Source organism: Myotis daubentonii, chromosome 6, assembly GCF_963259705.1.
Source record: "Myotis daubentonii chromosome 6, mMyoDau2.1, whole genome shotgun sequence".
In the NCBI taxonomy this organism is placed as follows: Eukaryota; Metazoa; Chordata; class Mammalia; order Chiroptera; family Vespertilionidae; genus Myotis; species Myotis daubentonii.
Genome location: NC_081845.1, coordinates 82,220,918 through 82,240,178, shown reverse-complemented (window position 1 = coordinate 82,240,178; position 19,261 = coordinate 82,220,918). Strand labels below are relative to the sequence as shown.

The following is a 19,261-nucleotide window of genomic DNA, read 5'->3' as shown; positions in this document are numbered from 1 at the left end:
CTTATGTGGGACACAAATAAACAAAGCTTCAATTTTTGTAGGTTTATTTCGATAGAGACATGCTGAATACAAAGGGCTGAAATAAATGAGTAATAGTTAACATAAAATAATAGAACATTTTAATAAAAATTAGTATTTTTTCTTGAACATTAACTTACCAGACACTGGATAACTGCTCAAATTAATAAGCGTAATGCAGATAAACCTATTTTTCTTGTTCTCCGAAAGTAAAATATTTCCTGTTTAGCGCACCAAACAAGTCAGCACAAGACTAATGATGTGCCAGTCGGCTGCTAAGATATTTGCTGCTATTATTAGTGGAGAGAAATGGCGTGCCTGCCGGTAAGGCGTGTAAGGGAAATGAATGCAACACGATTATAGTAATCAGTCATTAATGAACGTTGTAGTTCGTTATTAATAATTATGTATAACAGAATATTGTAATAATTAAGTTACAAAATTTTTATTAAAATGTTTCTTACATACCGTTAGATTGGCTGGGCCGCAGAAATATTTGTTGTGGGCTGCGAGTTTGACATGCTTGCTTTAGAGCAGGGGTTCTCAACCTTCCATATGCCGCGACCCTTTAATACAGTTCCTCATGTTGTGGTGACCCCCAAACCTAAAATGATTTTTGTTGCTACTTCATAACTGTAATTTTGCTACTGTTATGAATCGTAAATATCTGATATGCAGGATGTATTTTCATTATTACAAATTGAACATAATTAAAGCATAGTGATTAATCACAAAAACAATATGTAATTATATATGTGTTTTCTGATGGTCTTAGGCAGCCCCTGTGAAAGGGTCTTTCGACCCCCAAAGGGGTCACAACCCACAGGTTGAGAACCGCTGTTCTAGTGCATTCATTTCTTCCTATGTAAGAGTGGGATATTCCACCTGTTTGGGTTATTGGTAGGTATTTGATTATGTGTCTTGCATGTAGATATATGATGGAGTTTATTATTTCATCCATTTTGGAAAGGGGAAATGGGAGAAGAAAATCAGCTAAATTGTTAATTTAGTCAACATATATTTAGGGGTTTTTTTGTTTTGTTTTGTTTTTGTGCCTGTAATAGTCCAGGTACTATTAAATGTTAATAATAAAAGTAGGTAAATAAGGTAGAACTTTACTAATTGCTCTTTAGAAAAAGTGAATAGTTTTAAAGGAAGGAGAAAATAAGAAGAAAGTAATTAAAATGAGAAAATATGGAACAAGCAGTTAGCCTGGTTAGCCTATGTGCCTAGGGAAATCATTTTGTCTCGGTGGTGGTATTAGCGATAGAACAGATTAAGTTTATTTAAAAGTGGACTGACTGGATGAAAAACTAGACACTAAAAAAAGCTTTTGGTGGTTAGGATTTGAGTAAGCTATAGTTCCTTAGGATAACACTAATTGTGATAGTTTTTTTCTGTGTAACTAATCACATTTATAGAAAAATGACCTGGTGGAAATTATCTTTTTTTGTTCTTGTTGTTATTGAGTCCTTTGGGGGAAAAAAGTCGTTCTTTGAAGATAAGGGTCTAAGATAAAATGCCTTTAGAAGGTTGCTTCAGTTGTAAGATGAGAAAGCAGAAATCTGGGGGTAAAAATATTTTTTAAAAAAATCAGAATATTGGTTGAGGACCTGGGATGAAAACATAAACTTTATTTAACTAAAGGGGGAACTTGTGCTGGGGGGAAAAAAGTTACCTCAAAATCAGATTCCCTACTTGGCTCCATTGTCACTTGGAGGGGGAGGAGCTTCTTGTTAATTCTGGGTGAGTAGGAGTTCAGGCTCCAGGAGCTTCCACTGATCCCCTCCTCCCTGGAGGGGCAGGTGTGCCTCAGTGTTGCCTTGTGCCCTGCCTCTGCCTTCACAGTAAGTGGGAGAGGAGGGCTCATTCCTACCTGGTTGGGAGGGGAATTTTGGCTCTCCATTTGGCCTTCTTTGATACCACCCTGGCTGGGGACATGGGGAAGGGGTGGTAGTTGGGGTACCTCATTACAGCCTGCTAAGGGTGGAAATGTAGGCTCCCTGCTTGGCCTTTGTTGGTGTGGGTGAGGATGGGGCTATAGGTTTTTTTCCTGTGATATTTGACTGCAGTGTAGTGGCTGTTGTCTAAGAGCTTTCTGTCTTGCTAGACTAGTGGTCAGCAAACTGTGGCTCGCGAGCCACATGCGGCTCTTTGGCCCCTTGAGTGTGGCTCTTCCACAAAATACTGACTTCTGCGCATGGGCCACGAGGTTTCAATCGCACTGTACGTGCATGCCCGCATGTGGTATTTTGTGGAAGAGCCACACTCAAGGGGCCAGAGAGCCGCAGTTTGCTGACCACTGAGAAACAAGTATACAAGACGAGTGTGGGTGGGAGAGTTGGAAGGGGTCGACCTCAGTGAATGTACCTCAATCAGATTGAGGACGTTTTTAGCAAAGGCCAGCTTAGGAGTACCCTAATTAAGTTAATAACAATGTACCTACCTATATAGTTTAAGTTTAAAAAATTTGGCTCTCAAAAGAAATTTCAATCATTGTACTGTTGATATTTGGCTTTGTTGACTAATGAGTTTGCCGACCACTGTGCTAGACTATCCTTTCCTTGGTCCTTTGGCTAAAGAGAGAAGGCTTTTTTTTCTCTCTGCCTATTGGCATTTCCAGGTTGCCAGCTCCTCCAGTACTCAGTCTGGAATATATGAGGCAGAAAGAAAATCCAGTGAACTCAACAGGTTCAGAGGAACCTGGTCTCTTTGGCTTATGTTACCTTCTTTCCTCCACTTTTCACAATACTTTTATCTATTTTTAAAAATAAGTAGTATCTAGAGTTTTTAACTGTACTTAATGGGAGGAATAGGGGAAAATATATCTATCTTTCTGTAAGGGGAAAGCAAGATGATGATGCGTTTAAGTAGAGATTGTAATGCACATCCTTAACAGTCTAAAGTCTCACAATCTAGAAGAGTTTCTTCTTTTGGAAGTGGTGTAGGAATAGTTTTTACTTAAGCCATTGTGATAAAGTGCTAAGAAAAATGAATATTAGTTATTATTAGCACAAGAATAGATTAGCATTCAGTAAAAAGGTAATAAGCATAGTTGATACCTTTATTTTCTTTTATGACTTGCTTCTGAAGATTAAGATAACACATGAAAATAGGTAATAGTGCAGTTGACTAGTTATAGGCATTTAGTAAATGTTAGTGAACTCTGCTCTTTGAGTTTCATATATGGTAGAGTACATAGTCTGATGACCTGAGTGAATGAGTCAGAGGAAGTTGGGGAGGGAAGGGGTTGGGCACCAATGTAGAAGGCACATTTGGTAGTTTCACAAGTATTGAAGCACAGGAGGTTATGGGGAAAGCAGAGAAATATCAGTGAAATGAGATATCAAAAGAGGTTAGAAACATTAGTTGTATTTAAAGAGTGTTAGGACAGTAGTTTTGGGTTGGTTGGGGATACCAGCTTCCAAGCAGCTTTCTTGTGGGCTTTATACTGATCTTGGAGGTGCTACAGGTTTTTATAGGATCGGTTACTGTTATGGTGATTTTACTTTAGTGTTTTAAAAAAGAAGTGGATATGTTTACAGAAGATGTCTCAGGTGTTGGTAAGTGTATTATTATATTTTAAAATTTTAAATGAAAGTTTGATCTCCTTTGAAGAATCCTTGGAACTTTATAAAGTATTTTAGGCTTTTTGATATAATAAGAAACAAAGAAACAAAAGCTGACAAGTAAATAAAAATCTTTTGGATGTGTTTTGACCTAAATTTCTAGCAGGCTTTTTTTTTTTTTCCACATTTAGGAAAAAGATTTAAATTATCGAATCTGCTTTTTTTTAGATTAAAAAAAATAGGCAGTTTGACAACTTATGTTGCATTTTAAAATTTCATTTTATTTCTAGATTATATAGGTTACAAATGTATTTAAAAACCTTTTAAAAGGCTTCTTTAAAAATACTAAGTAGCAAAATGGGGAATAAGATGACCTGATGTACATGGCTACTTTGGAAAGGGTCTTAGAGATTTTTTTGTTTTTTAAATATAACTTCTTTTTCTGGAAGAGTGCTGATATTGTGTTTAAATCTTATGGTATTCCACTGTTTCAACAAGAGAAATTACTATTTGAGTGAAGGAATTGACAATTTTACTTTCTTTTTTAAATCCCTTACTTTGTGAAAACTATTAATTTGCTTAGATAAATCTCAGTGATTTTGTTGAGCAGTAGGAGATTTGGTAGCTTTAATAAAATAGTTCAGAAAGCTAGCTTTAAATCAGGAGAAGAAGACTGATTTATTTTCGTAAATCGGAAACACAAGAGAGGAGAAAACAACTCTGTAGATAACAGAAAATTAAATAGAAGACAACTTTTATTTGCTTATTGGGAATTACAATAAAAATAGCAGATATAATGCAAAAGTTATATATAGTTATTCATGTTACCTCATAGTACATTTTCTTTTACATATTGTAAAACATTAACTATACTTTACACACTGATTACAGCAGTTTGTTTTGTGACTTGGGTTACTTTTGATAATATTTTGAATCCATATAGACTATATTTACTGAGTTAGAGAAATAGTTTAATACAGGTAATGTTAGAAAAGAGGTATAAGGATTTAGATTTTGTAATGTGTGCTCACACACCTAAGATATTTCTAAATGCTCTAAAATAACTTGACTTACAGTGATATTATTTGTGGGCACACCAAGTTTTTTTTAATTAAAAATAAGTAATACATGCTGAAACAAAATTCAAGTAGTATAGCAGCATTTAATGGGAAAAATACATTTCTTTTCTTAAAACCCTCCTTCAAAAACCTCCTTTTACATTTAGGAATTTGGTAGATATTTTATAGATTGTTTTCTATAGAAACTCTTTTAAACTGAATTATTTGTACCCTCATCCCCTTTATCTCCTATTTTTCACACCATAAATTTCAAGTTGAGACATTGTGATATAAATCATGTTAGTGTTTACCTGGGACTTACCTGGAAAGTTAAAATCTAATTTTTTCCCTTAAGCAGTTAATATATTTTGTTTCTGCAAAAGTATTTCAAGTTGTAATGATTTAAACCAGGAAAGTTTGATTGCCAGAACGTGGGCTTCTGAGATATCTCTTGGTTTTGCTTTTTATTAGGTCAGTATTCCTCATTGCCTGCTTGTCACTGTCATCTGTGGCCTCAAGGGAGTCTAGGAGACTTGAGAGAAGGATCTCCATGTAGGCTTGGTGTCTTTTGAGTCATAGACTAACCCTCATCCCCTGTTGTTCTTATTCTAAAACTCCTTTATCCTAGCGCTAAAAACACAAATAGCATTTTTTAAAAATAAAACTAGTATGAAAACTGTGACCATTATAAATTATTGAGGTATTTCCAGTTCATTTAGATCAGTGTGGTATGTCTGAAAGAATATGGGTAGAAGAGTTCTTCATAGTGTTTTTTTCTAATCTACTTCACTTGGCCATCATTGGCATTCTTGTGGTAGGAAAAGGAAAGGAGTCGGATGCCAATAAGTGTACATAAACCCTCCCACCCCTTTTCCTGCTCTTCCCTTTTGCAGATGGGGGAGGGACAGTGAAATAGGGAGGCCCTTTGTCCAAGTTGAAGAGACTGGTTACATGGAGAATAGTTTATTTGGGGAAGGAGAAAAATAAGTTTAGAAACTTTCAAAATGGCCATCCTACATTATCTTTTACTGTTTTCCTTGATGATTTTGATATGCTAGCATTCAGCGATTCATACATATTTCATAAGATTTTTAAGAACGGGGTTAATTATCTTGTTAGCTAGAACAGCATATGGTACCAAATAAACATTTAATCTTATTTTTCTTTTTCTTTTTCTTAATGATGTCACTTTTCCATACCTTCTGATTTATGCTTCTGTAAAGATGGAGGTTACATTCAGGATTTCCAACACTTTTTGCAAATCCTGAATGTAAACTTTAAAATAATTATGTGTATTCCTTAATTTTAATTAACCTAAACAGATCTGTAACTCTGTTTAGGAATTTGGTGATTAGATATTCTCTCTTTCATTTAAGAAAAAAGAAGCTCTTACCTGGTTTTTATTCTTTTCGACCTTTGATTTTATGATATGAACTTAAGTGATTTCTATTTTCAAATCCTCATCATGGCACTGGCCATGATCAGATAACTAAATTATTGTATAGATAAATTACAACATGAAGGAGAGGTTGTGAATTTTGTTGATAATCTTTTAAGTTACCTGGTTTTGCTTAGTGCAATCAGAGCTAAGTATCTTGGATTACCTTAATAGGTGAAGAATAACTATATGCTCCCCAATCTTTTTAGCTTCCTCATTTGCTTATATTTCTCATCTTCCTTTACTTTTACTTTTTACTTCCTTTAATTGTTACTTTTTATTCCTTATGAAATAAAATCAATCAGTATAATACATTCTTATCTATTTGGAAATTATCCCTGTTGTGTATTTTTTCTTGGTCAATTTTGGATTGAAAAATTGGATTACTTATTATGTAGGAGGCTTTCCTCATTTGTGGAATGAGATTCAGAGTTTTTCTGTGTTTGCTTTGTCAAGACATGGTACTCTCTGAGTGAGGACTCCTTTTTTTTTTTTTTTTTTTTTGTTACTGGATCTCCTGAAGTCATTTTCAAAATCAGGAAAAAAGTGAAGTTGGTAGACAATGGATGCTACGGGATTAATATGTATTTTATTTACTGACTAATTAAGTAAAAAGCAGTAAAGGGAGAAGAAGAAACACTGGAAGCCTTACTAATAAAAAAGTACTCAATAAAATTGCTGTTGAAGATGATAGCCAAAGAGTAATTTGGGGGCACTATGTATCTAGGAACTAGAAAAGAGAGTTAGGTCAGTAGGTTGGTGAGAGAGGAGGAGGAAGAGAGAAAGGGAAGGAGGGAGAGAGAGAAAGTAAGTAAGTGCCTGGCGGTAGATAGTATCAGTAGGAGGTGGAGGAGGAGCCCAGTGTAAACTTTATTTGTAATTTTGCTTATAGCCTGGAGGTCACTTGGTACTTGTGATATCTTAGTTAGTACTTTGTATTTGGAACCTGAGTTTTCCCTGTGTAGGGTAGACTGTATATATATTCTAGCTTACTTCTCCCTTTCATTTTATATCTTTTGCCCTCAGATTTGTTATATCTAGTATTCATGGATGTGATTATGTTTCAAAGAATTTTGAAGGTCCTTAAAATGTTTCTAAATCTTGAGCAATATGTTGTAAATTAATTTTATAGAAATGGGAAACATTGTCTCGAATATATTTATTCACACAATTTTTATTTAAAAATAACATAAATATCCAAAGTTATTTAACTAGTATACAGGATAATGCCAGAATTCGTACCCAAGTCATCTGTCTGCTGATCCTGTACTTTTATTTATTTATTTTTACATATATTTATTGATTTCAGAGAGGAAAGGAGAGGGAGAGAGATAGAAACATCAAGGATGAGAGAGAATCATTAATCAGCTGCCTCCTGCACACCCCCTACTGGGGATTGAGCCCACAACCTGGGCATGTGCCCTTAATCAGAATAAACCCGGGACCCTTCAGTCTGCAGACTGGTGCTCTATCCACTGAGCCAAACGGGCTAGGATCTGATACTGTACTTAATAATATTAAGTTAAACTAGCTTTACTTTCTTAGAAGAACAAGATTTGAATATCAAGCTAAGTTCTTGGTCTTTTGTACTAAAAAGCAACAGTAGCTCTCAGAGGTACGACTTTTATTTGTTTAAAACCTTGTTAGCTCAGGAGAATCCAAAATGAATAGGTTTGGCATGTTGAGTTTGTAAACTACCAGTTTTCACATAGATTTTATGTTTGAAAAATACTTAGTGCAGTCTGAAAACTGTAAGGTTTTCAAATGTTGACATGTCATGTATTATTAATAGTAAATTGAAGTATTTTTCCTTAAATGCATTACCATAAAAATGAAGCAAGTGTCTATATTATAAAGTATCTTGTCTTCTGTAATTTGTACTTTAACAATTTTTCACAATTCTCCACCAACTTTAAGTTTTCCCGAAATGAAAAACTTATTCTGATTGAAAGACGATATTCATTGCTTAAAAAAAAACACAAAGCAAGCATCAAACACTTTTTGACTCCAATACAAAGGAGTCAAAATCACCTGAACTCCTACTAGTTAGAAAGTAACTGGTTAACATTGTGGTAGACACAAACACCTAGAGACAGAAATTCTTTGTTAACTTTGTATGTGAAAAATGTCTTTGGGTTTGTGATTCACTTTTTTTAATGCTTAATTGTAATGAACAGAAACTGTTAATTTTAATATTAAATGTGTGAGATTAGGAGTCCAGTTTCATTCCCTACACCCTAAATAGGAAACATTAGTTTTACAAGTACTATGTATTTTAAGAATCTATTTTTTCTCTTACTTTTTGTCTGTTATAAATCAAGTTTGTTTGTTTATGGACTTTTATTTTGTTTCATTTATCACTATGTCTGTTTTTATGCCAGCACTGTACTAATTTATAGTGTCACGTAGTTTTTCTGTATGTCGTAGTAAAAAAGAGGAATTCCCCTCACTTTCTTTTCCCTGAAGTGTTCTGGCTATTCTTGACCTTTTGTTCCTCTATACAAATTTAGAACCTGTTTATTAAATTGCTCTCCTAAATCTGTGAGATATTTTTGAAATTGCATTGCATCAACAGTTTTAGGAAGATTTGATATCTTTGTGATACTGAGTTTTTAAAATCACTGAACGGCATAACTTCCCTTTTCTCTTATACTTATTTTCATGAAGGTTTGCATATCTTCTCTTAGCCTCTAACTTAGAACATGGTTCATTAAACTATGGCCCATTGGCCAAATCTGAATGCCACCTGTTCTTGTAGTTCATGAGCCGAAAATGCTCGCTAAGAATTTTATAAATGGGGGAGGGGAGAACCAAAGGAAGCATGACATTTAGTGACATGTGAAATGATATAAAATTGAAATTTTATTATTCATAAATAAAATTTTGTTGGTGCATAGTTATGTTCATTCATTTAAGTATGTGGCTGTGTCTGCACTTCAAATAGCAGAGTCTATTGTTTCAACAGAGATTGAATGACCCACAAATCTAAAATATTTTATTATTTGATCCTTTATAGAAAAAATTTGTCCACCCCTGACTTAGAATTATTGTTTGTCATTGTTTGTCTACGTATTTCAGGGTGCCATGTGTATGTTGGGGTGGAGGTGGTGTTTCAGCCTCCTTTTCTTTACCTATATCTCCAATTCTGATAAGACCTAAACTCATAGTGAGCCACGGTTACCGAAGTGCGTTGCAGTCTTTAAATTTGTGTGGGCAGAGAAAAAGTTTGAAAACTTTGGAATCACGTTTCATATAATAACTAGAGGCCTGGTGCACGAAATTTATGCATGGGGTTGTGGGGGTTCCCCTCAGCCTGGCCTGCACCCTCTCGCTATCTGAAACCACTGGCTCCTAACCACTCGCCTGCCTGCCTAATCTCCCCTAACCACTCTGCCTGCCTGCCTATCTGATTGCCCCTAACCATTCTGCCTGCCTGATCGCCCCTAACCACTTGCCTGCCTGCCTGACCACCCCTAACTGCTCGTCTGCCTGCCTGATCACCCCTAATCACTCTGCCTGCCTGCCTGATCGCCCCTAACCACTCTGCCTGCCTGTCTGATTGCCCCTGACCACTCGCTTGATTGCCCCTAACCACTTGTCTACCTGCCTGACGGCTCCTAACTGCTCACCTGCCTGCCTGATCGCCCCTAACCACCTATTCCTCGGCCCCTGCCACAGTGGCTTCGTCTGGAATGATTTCTGGAAGGTCTTTTGGCTGTCCAGTCTAATTAGCATATTACACTTTTATTATTATCACTGTACCTGTGCTTTGGCATTTTACAATAGAGAATTTAATAAAATAACTTAATTTTCCTATTTCCTGATTTTCCCTTTTATAGGAAATTAAGAGAGACACAGAATCCAAGGATGACAATTTGCCCATCAGACGGGAAAGGCATGGGAATGTAGCAAGTCTTGTACAACGAATAAGCACCTATGGACTTCCAGCTGGAGGAATTCAGCCACATCCACCAACTAAAAACATTAAAAAAAGTATGTAAATAAATTTTACATAAATTGAGTAATTTTAATATTATAAAATATTAATATAAAATAATAATATTGTAATATTTATTACAAAATAATTTTAATAAATTGAGTCAAAATAGAAGGATGTCTTGTAGCTGTTCATAAATTATGTTATGAAAAATTAGCTCAACCTTTGGCAGTTGAGTGCAGAAACTTCCCACTTACTCTCATGTTACTAGTTACTGGCCCATGTAGTCAATTCTTTATATGAGTTGCTGACAGCTATGTGTGGGAATGGTTTTCTTATTACTGTTTAAGGCTCTGTTGACTTGTTAACACTTCATTTTTAGCAATTTTATTTATTTTTTAATTAAATCTTTATTGTTCAGATTATTACAGTTTTTCCTCCCCCCCCCCCCATAGCTCCCCTCCACCCGTTTCCCACCCCCCCTCCGCCCTCACCCCCCCCCCCACTGTCCTCATCCATAGGTGCACGATTATTGTCCAGTCTCTTCCCGCATCCCCTACACCCTTTCCCCCCACAAGAATAGTCAGTCCACTCCCTTTCTATGCTCCTGATTCTATTATATTCACCAGTTTATTCTGTTCATCAAATTATTTATTCACTTGATTTTTAGATTCACTTGTTGATAGATGTGTATTTGTTGTTCATAATTTGTATCTTTACCTTTTTCTTCTTCTTCCTCTTCTTAAAGGAGACCTTTCAGCATTTCATATAATACTGGTTTGGTGATGAACTCCTTTAGCTTTTTCTTATCAGTGAAGCTCTTTATCTGACCTTCAGTTCTGAATGATAGCTTTGCTGGGTAAAAGTAATCTTGGCTATAGGATCTTGGTATTAAACACTTTGAATATTTCTTGCCACTCCCTTCTGGCCTGCATAGTTTCTGTTAAGAAATCAGCTGACAGTTGTATGGGTACTCCCTTGTAGGTAACTGACTGTCTTTCTCTTGCTGCTTTTAACACATTGTTTGCGGGTAGTTTTTATCGCATGCTAACAGGTGGCATGGGCCATTTTTGCTAATTTTTTGCGCAAATGGCAATGTTCAGTAAAATTATGATAACTTTAGTTTACGTATTTATACATTACCCGCATTCTACCGCTAGTCTATAAAAAACGTATTAATACGTGTCTCGCGCTCTACTACCAGTCAATGTAAAACGTATAAGTAAAATGTATAAATACGTTTCCCGCATACAATGTGTTAAGATTCTCTCTTTGTCTTTTGCTCTTGGCATTTTAATTATGATGTGTCTTGGTGTGGTCCTCTTTGGATTCCTTTTGTTTGGGATTCTCTGCACTTCCTGGACTTGTAAGTCTATTTCTTTGACCAGGTAGGGGAAGTTTTCTGTCATTATTTCTTCAAATAGGTTTTCAATATCTTGCTCTCGCTCTTCTTCTGGCACCCCTATAATTCGGATGTTGGTACGCTTGAAGCTGTCCCAGAGGCTCCTTACACTATCTTCGTATTTTTGGATTCTTTTTTCTTTTTGCTTTTCTGGTTGGGTGTTTTTTGCTTCTTCATATTTCAAATCTTTGTCTTGATTCTTGCGATCCTCTAGTCTGCTGTTGGAACTCTGCATAATATCCTTTATTTCAGTCAGTGTATGCTTAATTTCTAGTTGGTCCTTTTTCATAACCTCGAGGGTCTCACTAGATTTCTTGAGGGTCTCACTGAATTTATCGGCAGTTTCTAGAAAATTCTTGAAAAACTTTAGAAGTGTGGTTTTGAACTCTATATCCAGTAGTTTGCTTTCCTCCATTTCTGTCATTTGTGACCTGTTTCTTTGTCTCCGCATTTTTTATGCTTCCCTGTGTTGATAGAGTGGCTTTCTGTGCTAGGTGTCATATAAGGCCCAGTGGCTCAGCCTCCCCAATTACCTGAGGTGGACACTCTTGGTGCACCCCTTTGTGGTCTTTGTGCACAGTCTTGTTGTAGTTAAGCCTTGATTGTTGTAGGTATCACTGGAAGGAATTGACCTCCAGGCCAATTGGCTGTGAGAATCAGCTGTGTCTGCAATGGGAGAACTTCTGTGCTGAAGACACCCTTCTGGGGCAAGACTTGCTTCAGTGGGGCATTGGTGCTCACTGAGTCTGCCCCCTGAGTGTGTCACTTATGGATCTGAGGAGTTGTAATTTGGATGGTCCCACTCTGACCTCTGGGTACATTGGCTCTTGGATCTCTAAGGAGGTGCTAATTTAGACTCTGCCTGAGGCTACCCAGCAGGAGCTATGGAGAGATCTGCAGATTCCTCTTCTTTGTTTGGGGTTTGGAGGTCCCCAGATGAGGCCCAGCTGTGAAACAATGCAAGCTGCTGTGGGGCCTTGGGCCTTCTTTTGGAAGTTCTGGGTCTCTCTGACCCAGCTGCAGTTTGTTAGGTAATTTTCATATTGCAAAGGGCCAGGCCTTTCATATGCAAAAGCCTCTGTGCACAGCTTGGGTGGGGTGGGGTCTTAGGGGATCAATAGGGCAGAGCAAGCAACAATGGCTGATTCTCAGCCCTGCCCTAAGAGTCCCCAGGTCTCAATGTTCCTCTGTAATTGCTGCAAGCACCTCTGAGAGAAAGCCGCCCTCAAGTTCCAATTGATGCCAGACAGTCCAATTTCTCCCCGTATGAGTCTGAGTCCCCAGAGACTCACCCGGAACTGGACTTCAGAGCAGTTGGGAGCTTGAGACTCCCTCCCGTTCCACGTCCGTGCGCCTCCATACTTCTGCACTTTACTTCCGCAGCTCCTCTGAGTCTCAGTGTGCTTTTCTCTTTCCTTCTAGTTGTAGAATTTCCACTCAGCCAGCCTTCCTGTGCTTCTGGATGATGTCCGTTTTGTCTTTTAGTTGTATTTTTGAAATTGTTGTTCGAGGCAGCAAACTCCGGTGTTTACCTATGCCGCCATCTTGGTTTTTTGGATATCGATAGTATGATTCTTTAGTGGTTAGACGTCTGAACATAAACATTCAGTTTTCCAAGGTTATTGCCCCAAGAGAGTGCCTTTTAAATATTTGGCACTCTGCAAATATGTTAGAAGAACAGTTTAGCATAGAGGAACAGCATCACATTTGAAATCAGACATGAGTTGGGGTCTGTCTTATTATCTTAGATCATTTAAACCAGAGGTGGGGAACCTTTTTTCTGCTATGGGCCATTTGGATATTTATAATATCATTTGCAGGCCATACAAAATTATCAACTTAAATATTAGCCTGCTGTATTTGGTCAAACATTTAATTAACTCACCCCTAATGCCTTGGCAGGGCCAGACCAAGTGATTTCTCCGGCCTTAAACAGCCCACGGGCCAGACGTTTCCCAACCTGAAACTCTTCAGTTTTATTTTGTTGCTGGTGAGAAAGTGTTAGAAAAGATGGATAATTTTGCTGTTCTCAAAGAGCTTGACATCTTGACAAAGACTGTACCAGAAAGTATTAAACATGTACAAAGAAGTGCAACATTTATGGGAGCAGATAGCATTTTAACATAGTAAATTCTGAAGCTCCTTGAGAGATTGATTACTAATTACTTTGTTCAATTTACTTTAATAAGTAGTAAGTGTTCAACCACATTTATCTTAAATTAGTGTATTTGATATGTGGTCTTCAAATCTCTTGCAGTACCAAGTACTCTACTGTAAACAAATCTTATTTACATGCATTTCACAAATGTAAGAAAAATGAATGACTTTTATAGTCTTCTTATATTTCAACCTGTTACTTTCTATGCTACTGTCTGAAGGTTGAGGGAAACCTGTACTTTCTGGGTTATATTACCCTTTGATTACTTTCATAAAATAAAATCAGATTTTCATAAAAATGCAACAAATTTTATGACACTGAGACAGATCAGTAAAAGCATTCTATGTGTACTTTATTTCCCAGTAAATGCAACATACAAACCATATTTAGATATTACCTGTAATCTTTACATGCACTGGCTGAAGATGGACAGTTTCAGTAGTTTTAATTGTCTTGAATTTTCAAATTCTATTTGTTTTGAGATTGGGAACAATTAACGGTGTGTCCACATCCTATAGGTGAAGCTCAATGTAGACTTTCTGTGCAAAAGGAGAAGTTTTAGGCCCACAGAAGGACTATTTATGACTTCTGCTTACTCTAAAATTCACTTACCTCTTTTTTTTTTTTAGCTTTACTGAGCTATAAAGAGATAGGTTTCTTCTTAAGTGAAGGCTAGACAAAGGGCTTAAAGGTTATGAGTATTTTATTTTGTCTCCTAATAGATAAAGACACACTAAATTTTATCTTCCTCATATAGGATGTAATTCCTCTTTTTTTTTTTTTTGTAAGAAAAAAAAAATGTCATTGTTTCCAGGAAGCTTAGTTTTTTTTCCTAAGGATCTTCTATAACTAGTTTTTTAGTTCCTGTGCCAGAAGGACTAAATTGGTCATTTGGTGCTAGCTAACATTTAAAACAGGATGCAGGTTGTTTTTGCTTTCAGATTACTTTTCCAGGAAAAGCAAGCTTATGTGGTATTTTTTTTTAATCTGATTTTTTTTGGTTATTGTTAGTTTGCATCATATCCTGCAATCACAAAATAGACTAGTTTTAAAAAGTGGTTCATTGCAATCTATATATATAAAAGCCTAAGCGACTGTTACAGCGGAATCAAACCTGAGACTGCGGTTCACAGGCCAACATTCTATACACTGAGTCAAACTGGCCAGGGCTGATAATACATTTTTCATGGTCTGCTGTGTGGAAGATGTTTGTGAAAGACTTAGAATAGTAGTGGTACATAAAATACATGAAATATGTCTCTGCCTTTTTTGTACTTCCTTTATCCTCTTGTTAATAGTTTTATTTATAAATTATTAATTTAAAAAACTTCCTTGACATTGTTTGTAGATCTGAGAAGCTATGTGGAAATTACTTGTGATAAGAAAATACTCATTACTACTTTCGGATAATATTATGCAACGTAAAATAAGCCAGTTAAAGAAAGAAAAGTATCATATGATTTCACTTATATGTAGAATCTAATGAGCAAAATAAACCAAGAAAGTGGAGACAGACCCATGTATACAAAGAACAGACTGGCAGCTCTCAGAGGGGAGTTGTTGGGCTGGGTGAGAAGGACGAAGGGATTAAGCAAAACAAATAAAAAGAAAGACTCATGGACACAGACAACAGTATAGAGATTGCCAGAGGGAATTTGAGGAGAAGGGAGGCAAGAGAGGGTAAAGGGGGAATAAATGATGATGAAAGGAAACTTGACTTGGCATGGTAAATACACATAACAGTATACAAATTAATGTATTGTAGAATTGTATACCTGAAACCTATCTAATTTCACTAACCAGTGTCACCCCAATAAATTCAATTTAAAAAAGAGAGCCCTGGCTGGTTAGCTCAGTTGCTTATAGTGTCGTCCCAATATGCCAAGATTGCTGGTTTGATCCCTGGTCATGGTACATACAAGAATCTGCCAGTGGGAATTCCAAGATGGCAGCAGATTAAGTGGAAGCTACAATGACATCCCCTCCCACCCCCCAGGACCAAAATGGAATTAAAACTAAAATATAGAAAAACCATCCTTAATTACCAGTTGAAGCTTAGCTGGGAAGAACCCTTATAACCAAAGATGGAAAGTGGAGACCACATAAAGACTGGTAGGAAGGACAGGGGAGTTTGAGGGCTGGCCGGGCTTCAATAGACAGCAGCTGAAGTTTCAGTGGGATATCTCAACTGCAGGGGGGTGGGGGGGGTCCCCCATTGAGAACCCTGGGGTCTAAACCCCAAGCTGGGCCCAGAACACCGGAACTGAGAAATGTGCCCACATAACATCTGGCTGTGAAAAGCAGTGGGGTTTCTATCTGCCAGGGAGAGATGGCTAGAATTGCGGGCACCCACTTAAAGGGCCAAAGTACAAAATTTTGTGTGCAGCCACTCACCTTGGGCTCTTGAAGAGGGATGGTAGAGTGGACTAGAGCTGTGTAAGGAGAATTTAGGGTTGGTGGCTCTGGGAATAGAACTCAGAAGCCAGCCACCTACATTCCTGTGCTGAGTCATTCCCCCATACTGTAGAGGAAATCTCTCTCAGGCAGACCTTTACCATCCAGGCAGCTTTTGCCTGGTGGGGAAGCAGTTGCCCTACCCTGTTGGAAAACCTTTTATCCCACCCTGTAGAGTGTATGCCATGCTGTGGTCTATAGCCAGAGGCTCATGAAAAGGCTGAGAATAACAGTCAGATTGCAGGCAGAGGTGGATCTCTGAATGCTTTGAGTCTTTGCCTGATCTTCTAGGAAAAGCAGATCTTAGTCTACATCTTGGTCCTTTCCAAAGGCACCCAGCTCCAACAGAGGGAGACAGAAGCTGTGGATTGCTGATACCTCCAAACAGGGTACTCTGGGCTAGTCACAAGCAGCATCTGATGTTGTCCTGCACCAGAGATCCTTCAAAAATACGGTAGTTGTAGCAGATGTACCTAATACATAGAAATAAACCCAAACATTAGCCAAAATGGGGAGACAAAAAAACCCCAAATGAAAAAAGAGAAATCTCCAGAAGAAGAGCTAATGAAATAGGGATAAGCAATTTATCAAATAGAGAGTCTAGAGCAGTGATGGCAAACCTATGACACGCGTATCAGATGTGACACGTGAACTCATTTTTTTGATTGATTTTTCTTTGTTAAATGGCATTTAAATACATAAAGTAAATATCAAAAATATAAGTCTTTGTTTTACTGTGGTTGCAAATATCAAAAAATTTCTTCTGTATGTGACACAGCACCAGAGTTAAGTTAGGATTTTTCAAAATGCTGACACACCGAGCTCAAAAGGTTCACCATCACTGGTCTAGAGCAATGATGATAAGGATGCTTAACAGCATGAGAAAAGGTATAGAAATTATGAAAAATGACCAGTTGGAAATAAAGAATGACATAACAGAAATAAAGAATATATGGGAAGGAATAAACAGCAGATTAGAGGAAGCTGAGGTTCAGATCAACAAATTAGAAGAGAGGGTAGAAAAAAAGTCACTGAGCCAGAGAACCAAAAAAGAAAAAACAATTTAAAAACAGGAGGACAGCTTAAGGGAGCTGTGAGACAACATAAAACATAACATTATAGGAGTACCAGAAGGAGAAGAAAGTGAGCAAGGAGTAGAGAACTTGTTTAAAGAAAAAATGGCAGAAAACTTCCCTAACCTGGTGAAGGGAAAAGTCATACTAGTTCAGGAGGCACAGAGAGTCCCAAGCAAGAAAAACCCAAACAGGCCCATGCCCTGACATATCATAATTAAAAATGCCAAAAATTAAAGACAAAAAGCGAATCTTAAAGGTAGCAAGAGAAAAGCAATTTGTTACCTACAAAGGAACTCTCATAAGGCTGTCAGCTGATTTCTCATCAGAAACTCTACAGGCCAGAGGGAATGGCATGAAGTATTCAAGGTGATAAAAAGGAAGGATCTGAAACCAAGGTTATTATATTCAACAAGGCTATCAGTCAAAATAGAAAGTGAAACAAAGAGCTTCCCAGACCAAAAAAAAAGGCTATAAGAGTTCAAACCAGTATTGCAAGAAATGCTAAAGGGACTGCTGTAATAATAAGAAATATATATATAGAGAGAAACATAGGCATAAAGAATTAAAATGGCAATAAATAAGTACTATCTATATATATAACAGACTAATATGCTAAGTGTCCGACCGTCTGACCAGTTGCTATGACACCCGACCGTGGACCTGGCACCCACAAAGCAACACTCAACTTCCCCCAAGCGGGACACAGCCCCCACCACCACGCCGGAGCGACACGCCACCAAATTGCAGCCGACACTGCCAAGACCCCATGGCACAAAATGCGGCCCACAGCCCAGGCCAGCCCGGAAACGGTGGCTGTGGGCGCCGGGTAATGACGTCACATAGCAATGCCCGGCTTCCTCTCCCTAGTGACAGCTAGCCTCCTTGCAGTTTCTTCAGCCCAGGAACATGACTTGCTTTATAGCCAGGTGCAAACATTTCACACTTCAACCAAATGTCTGTGAAGTGTTTTCCTGTGCCTCATCTCATTTGATTCTCACAGAAGTCCTAGAGTAAGTAGATAGGAGACTCGGTGGAATCCTATTTTCTTTTCGTTAGCTGGAAAATGGAGATTTAGAAAGTTTAGAAACTTGACCTGACTGAAAAGAAGTAAGAAATAGTGGACTTTGAAAATGACTTCAGGTTTTCTCACTGCACAGAATATAGTCAAACACTGCTGCAGTTAAATATTTTACCCTTTATTTTCCCTGTGTAATCTACAATAATAATCTGCTTTGTGTTGATATTTACTGCCATGTTGCTGACAATTACCTAAAAGAGAAGTTGGGGTGCTTCACTGGGCTGGAAAAAGTTTAGCTATATCAGAAAGCAAGTCTAATTTAGCAAGTTTATTCTATATATATATATATATATAAAGCTAAGTTGACTTGCGCATGCACAATACATATAAAGCTTTCATTCACGCCAATTGCATGTGTGTGTTTCAATCTGTCATTCTCGATTGTTAATTTGGTTGCCACTTCTATTATAGAGAGAGGACGAATAATGATATTAAAATATTTCTTCTAATTAGTTTCCTTTCATTGTGCATGAATTTGTGCACTGGGCCTCTAGTCAATAATAATCTTACATGTAAATGTATTAAATGCTCCAATCAAAAGACATAGAGTAGTTGACTGGATACAAAAACATGACCCAATTATATGCTGTCTACAAGAGACTCATCTCAGAACAACAGAACAAAAGACCCACATAGAATGAGAGTGAAAGGATGGAAAAAATTGTGCCATGCAAATGGAAACCAAAAAAAAGCTGGAGTAGTAATACTCGTATCTGACAAAACAGACTACTTCAAAATGAAGGGCATCATAAGAGACAATAATGGTCACTATATAATAGTAAAGGGATTGATCCAAGGGAATATAACCCTGGTACATATATGCACCCAATGTAAGAACATCTAAATATATTAAAAATAAACTTCTGGAGGACTTTGTGGGAGAGATTCACAGCAATACAGTCATAGTAGGGGACTTTTATCACCCCACTGACTTCACTGGATAGATCTTCCAGACAAAGCATCAATAAGGAAACAGTGACTTTAAATGACATACTAAATCAGATGGATGTAATTGACATTTAGAGAACATTTCATCCCAAATCTGCAGAATAAGCATTCTTCTCAAGTGCTCA

General features: G+C 37.3%; 1 protein-coding gene across 3 annotated transcripts in view; it reads left to right on the top strand.

Annotated features, from left to right (window-relative positions):
• CD2AP (CD2 associated protein) overlaps positions 1-19,261 on the top strand; it is a 116,955-nt gene that overhangs the window by 30,124 nt on the left and 67,570 nt on the right. For 2 of the 3 annotated variants that reach the window (XM_059701489.1, XM_059701488.1), the window contains exon 3: positions 9,923-10,076. In XM_059701489.1, coding sequence (XP_059557472.1) covers positions 9,923-10,076 — 154 coding nt within the window. Of the gene's footprint in view, positions 1-3,324; positions 3,582-9,922; positions 10,077-19,261 lie in introns of those variants that run through there. The other variant, XM_059701490.1, reaches the window with a different exon arrangement.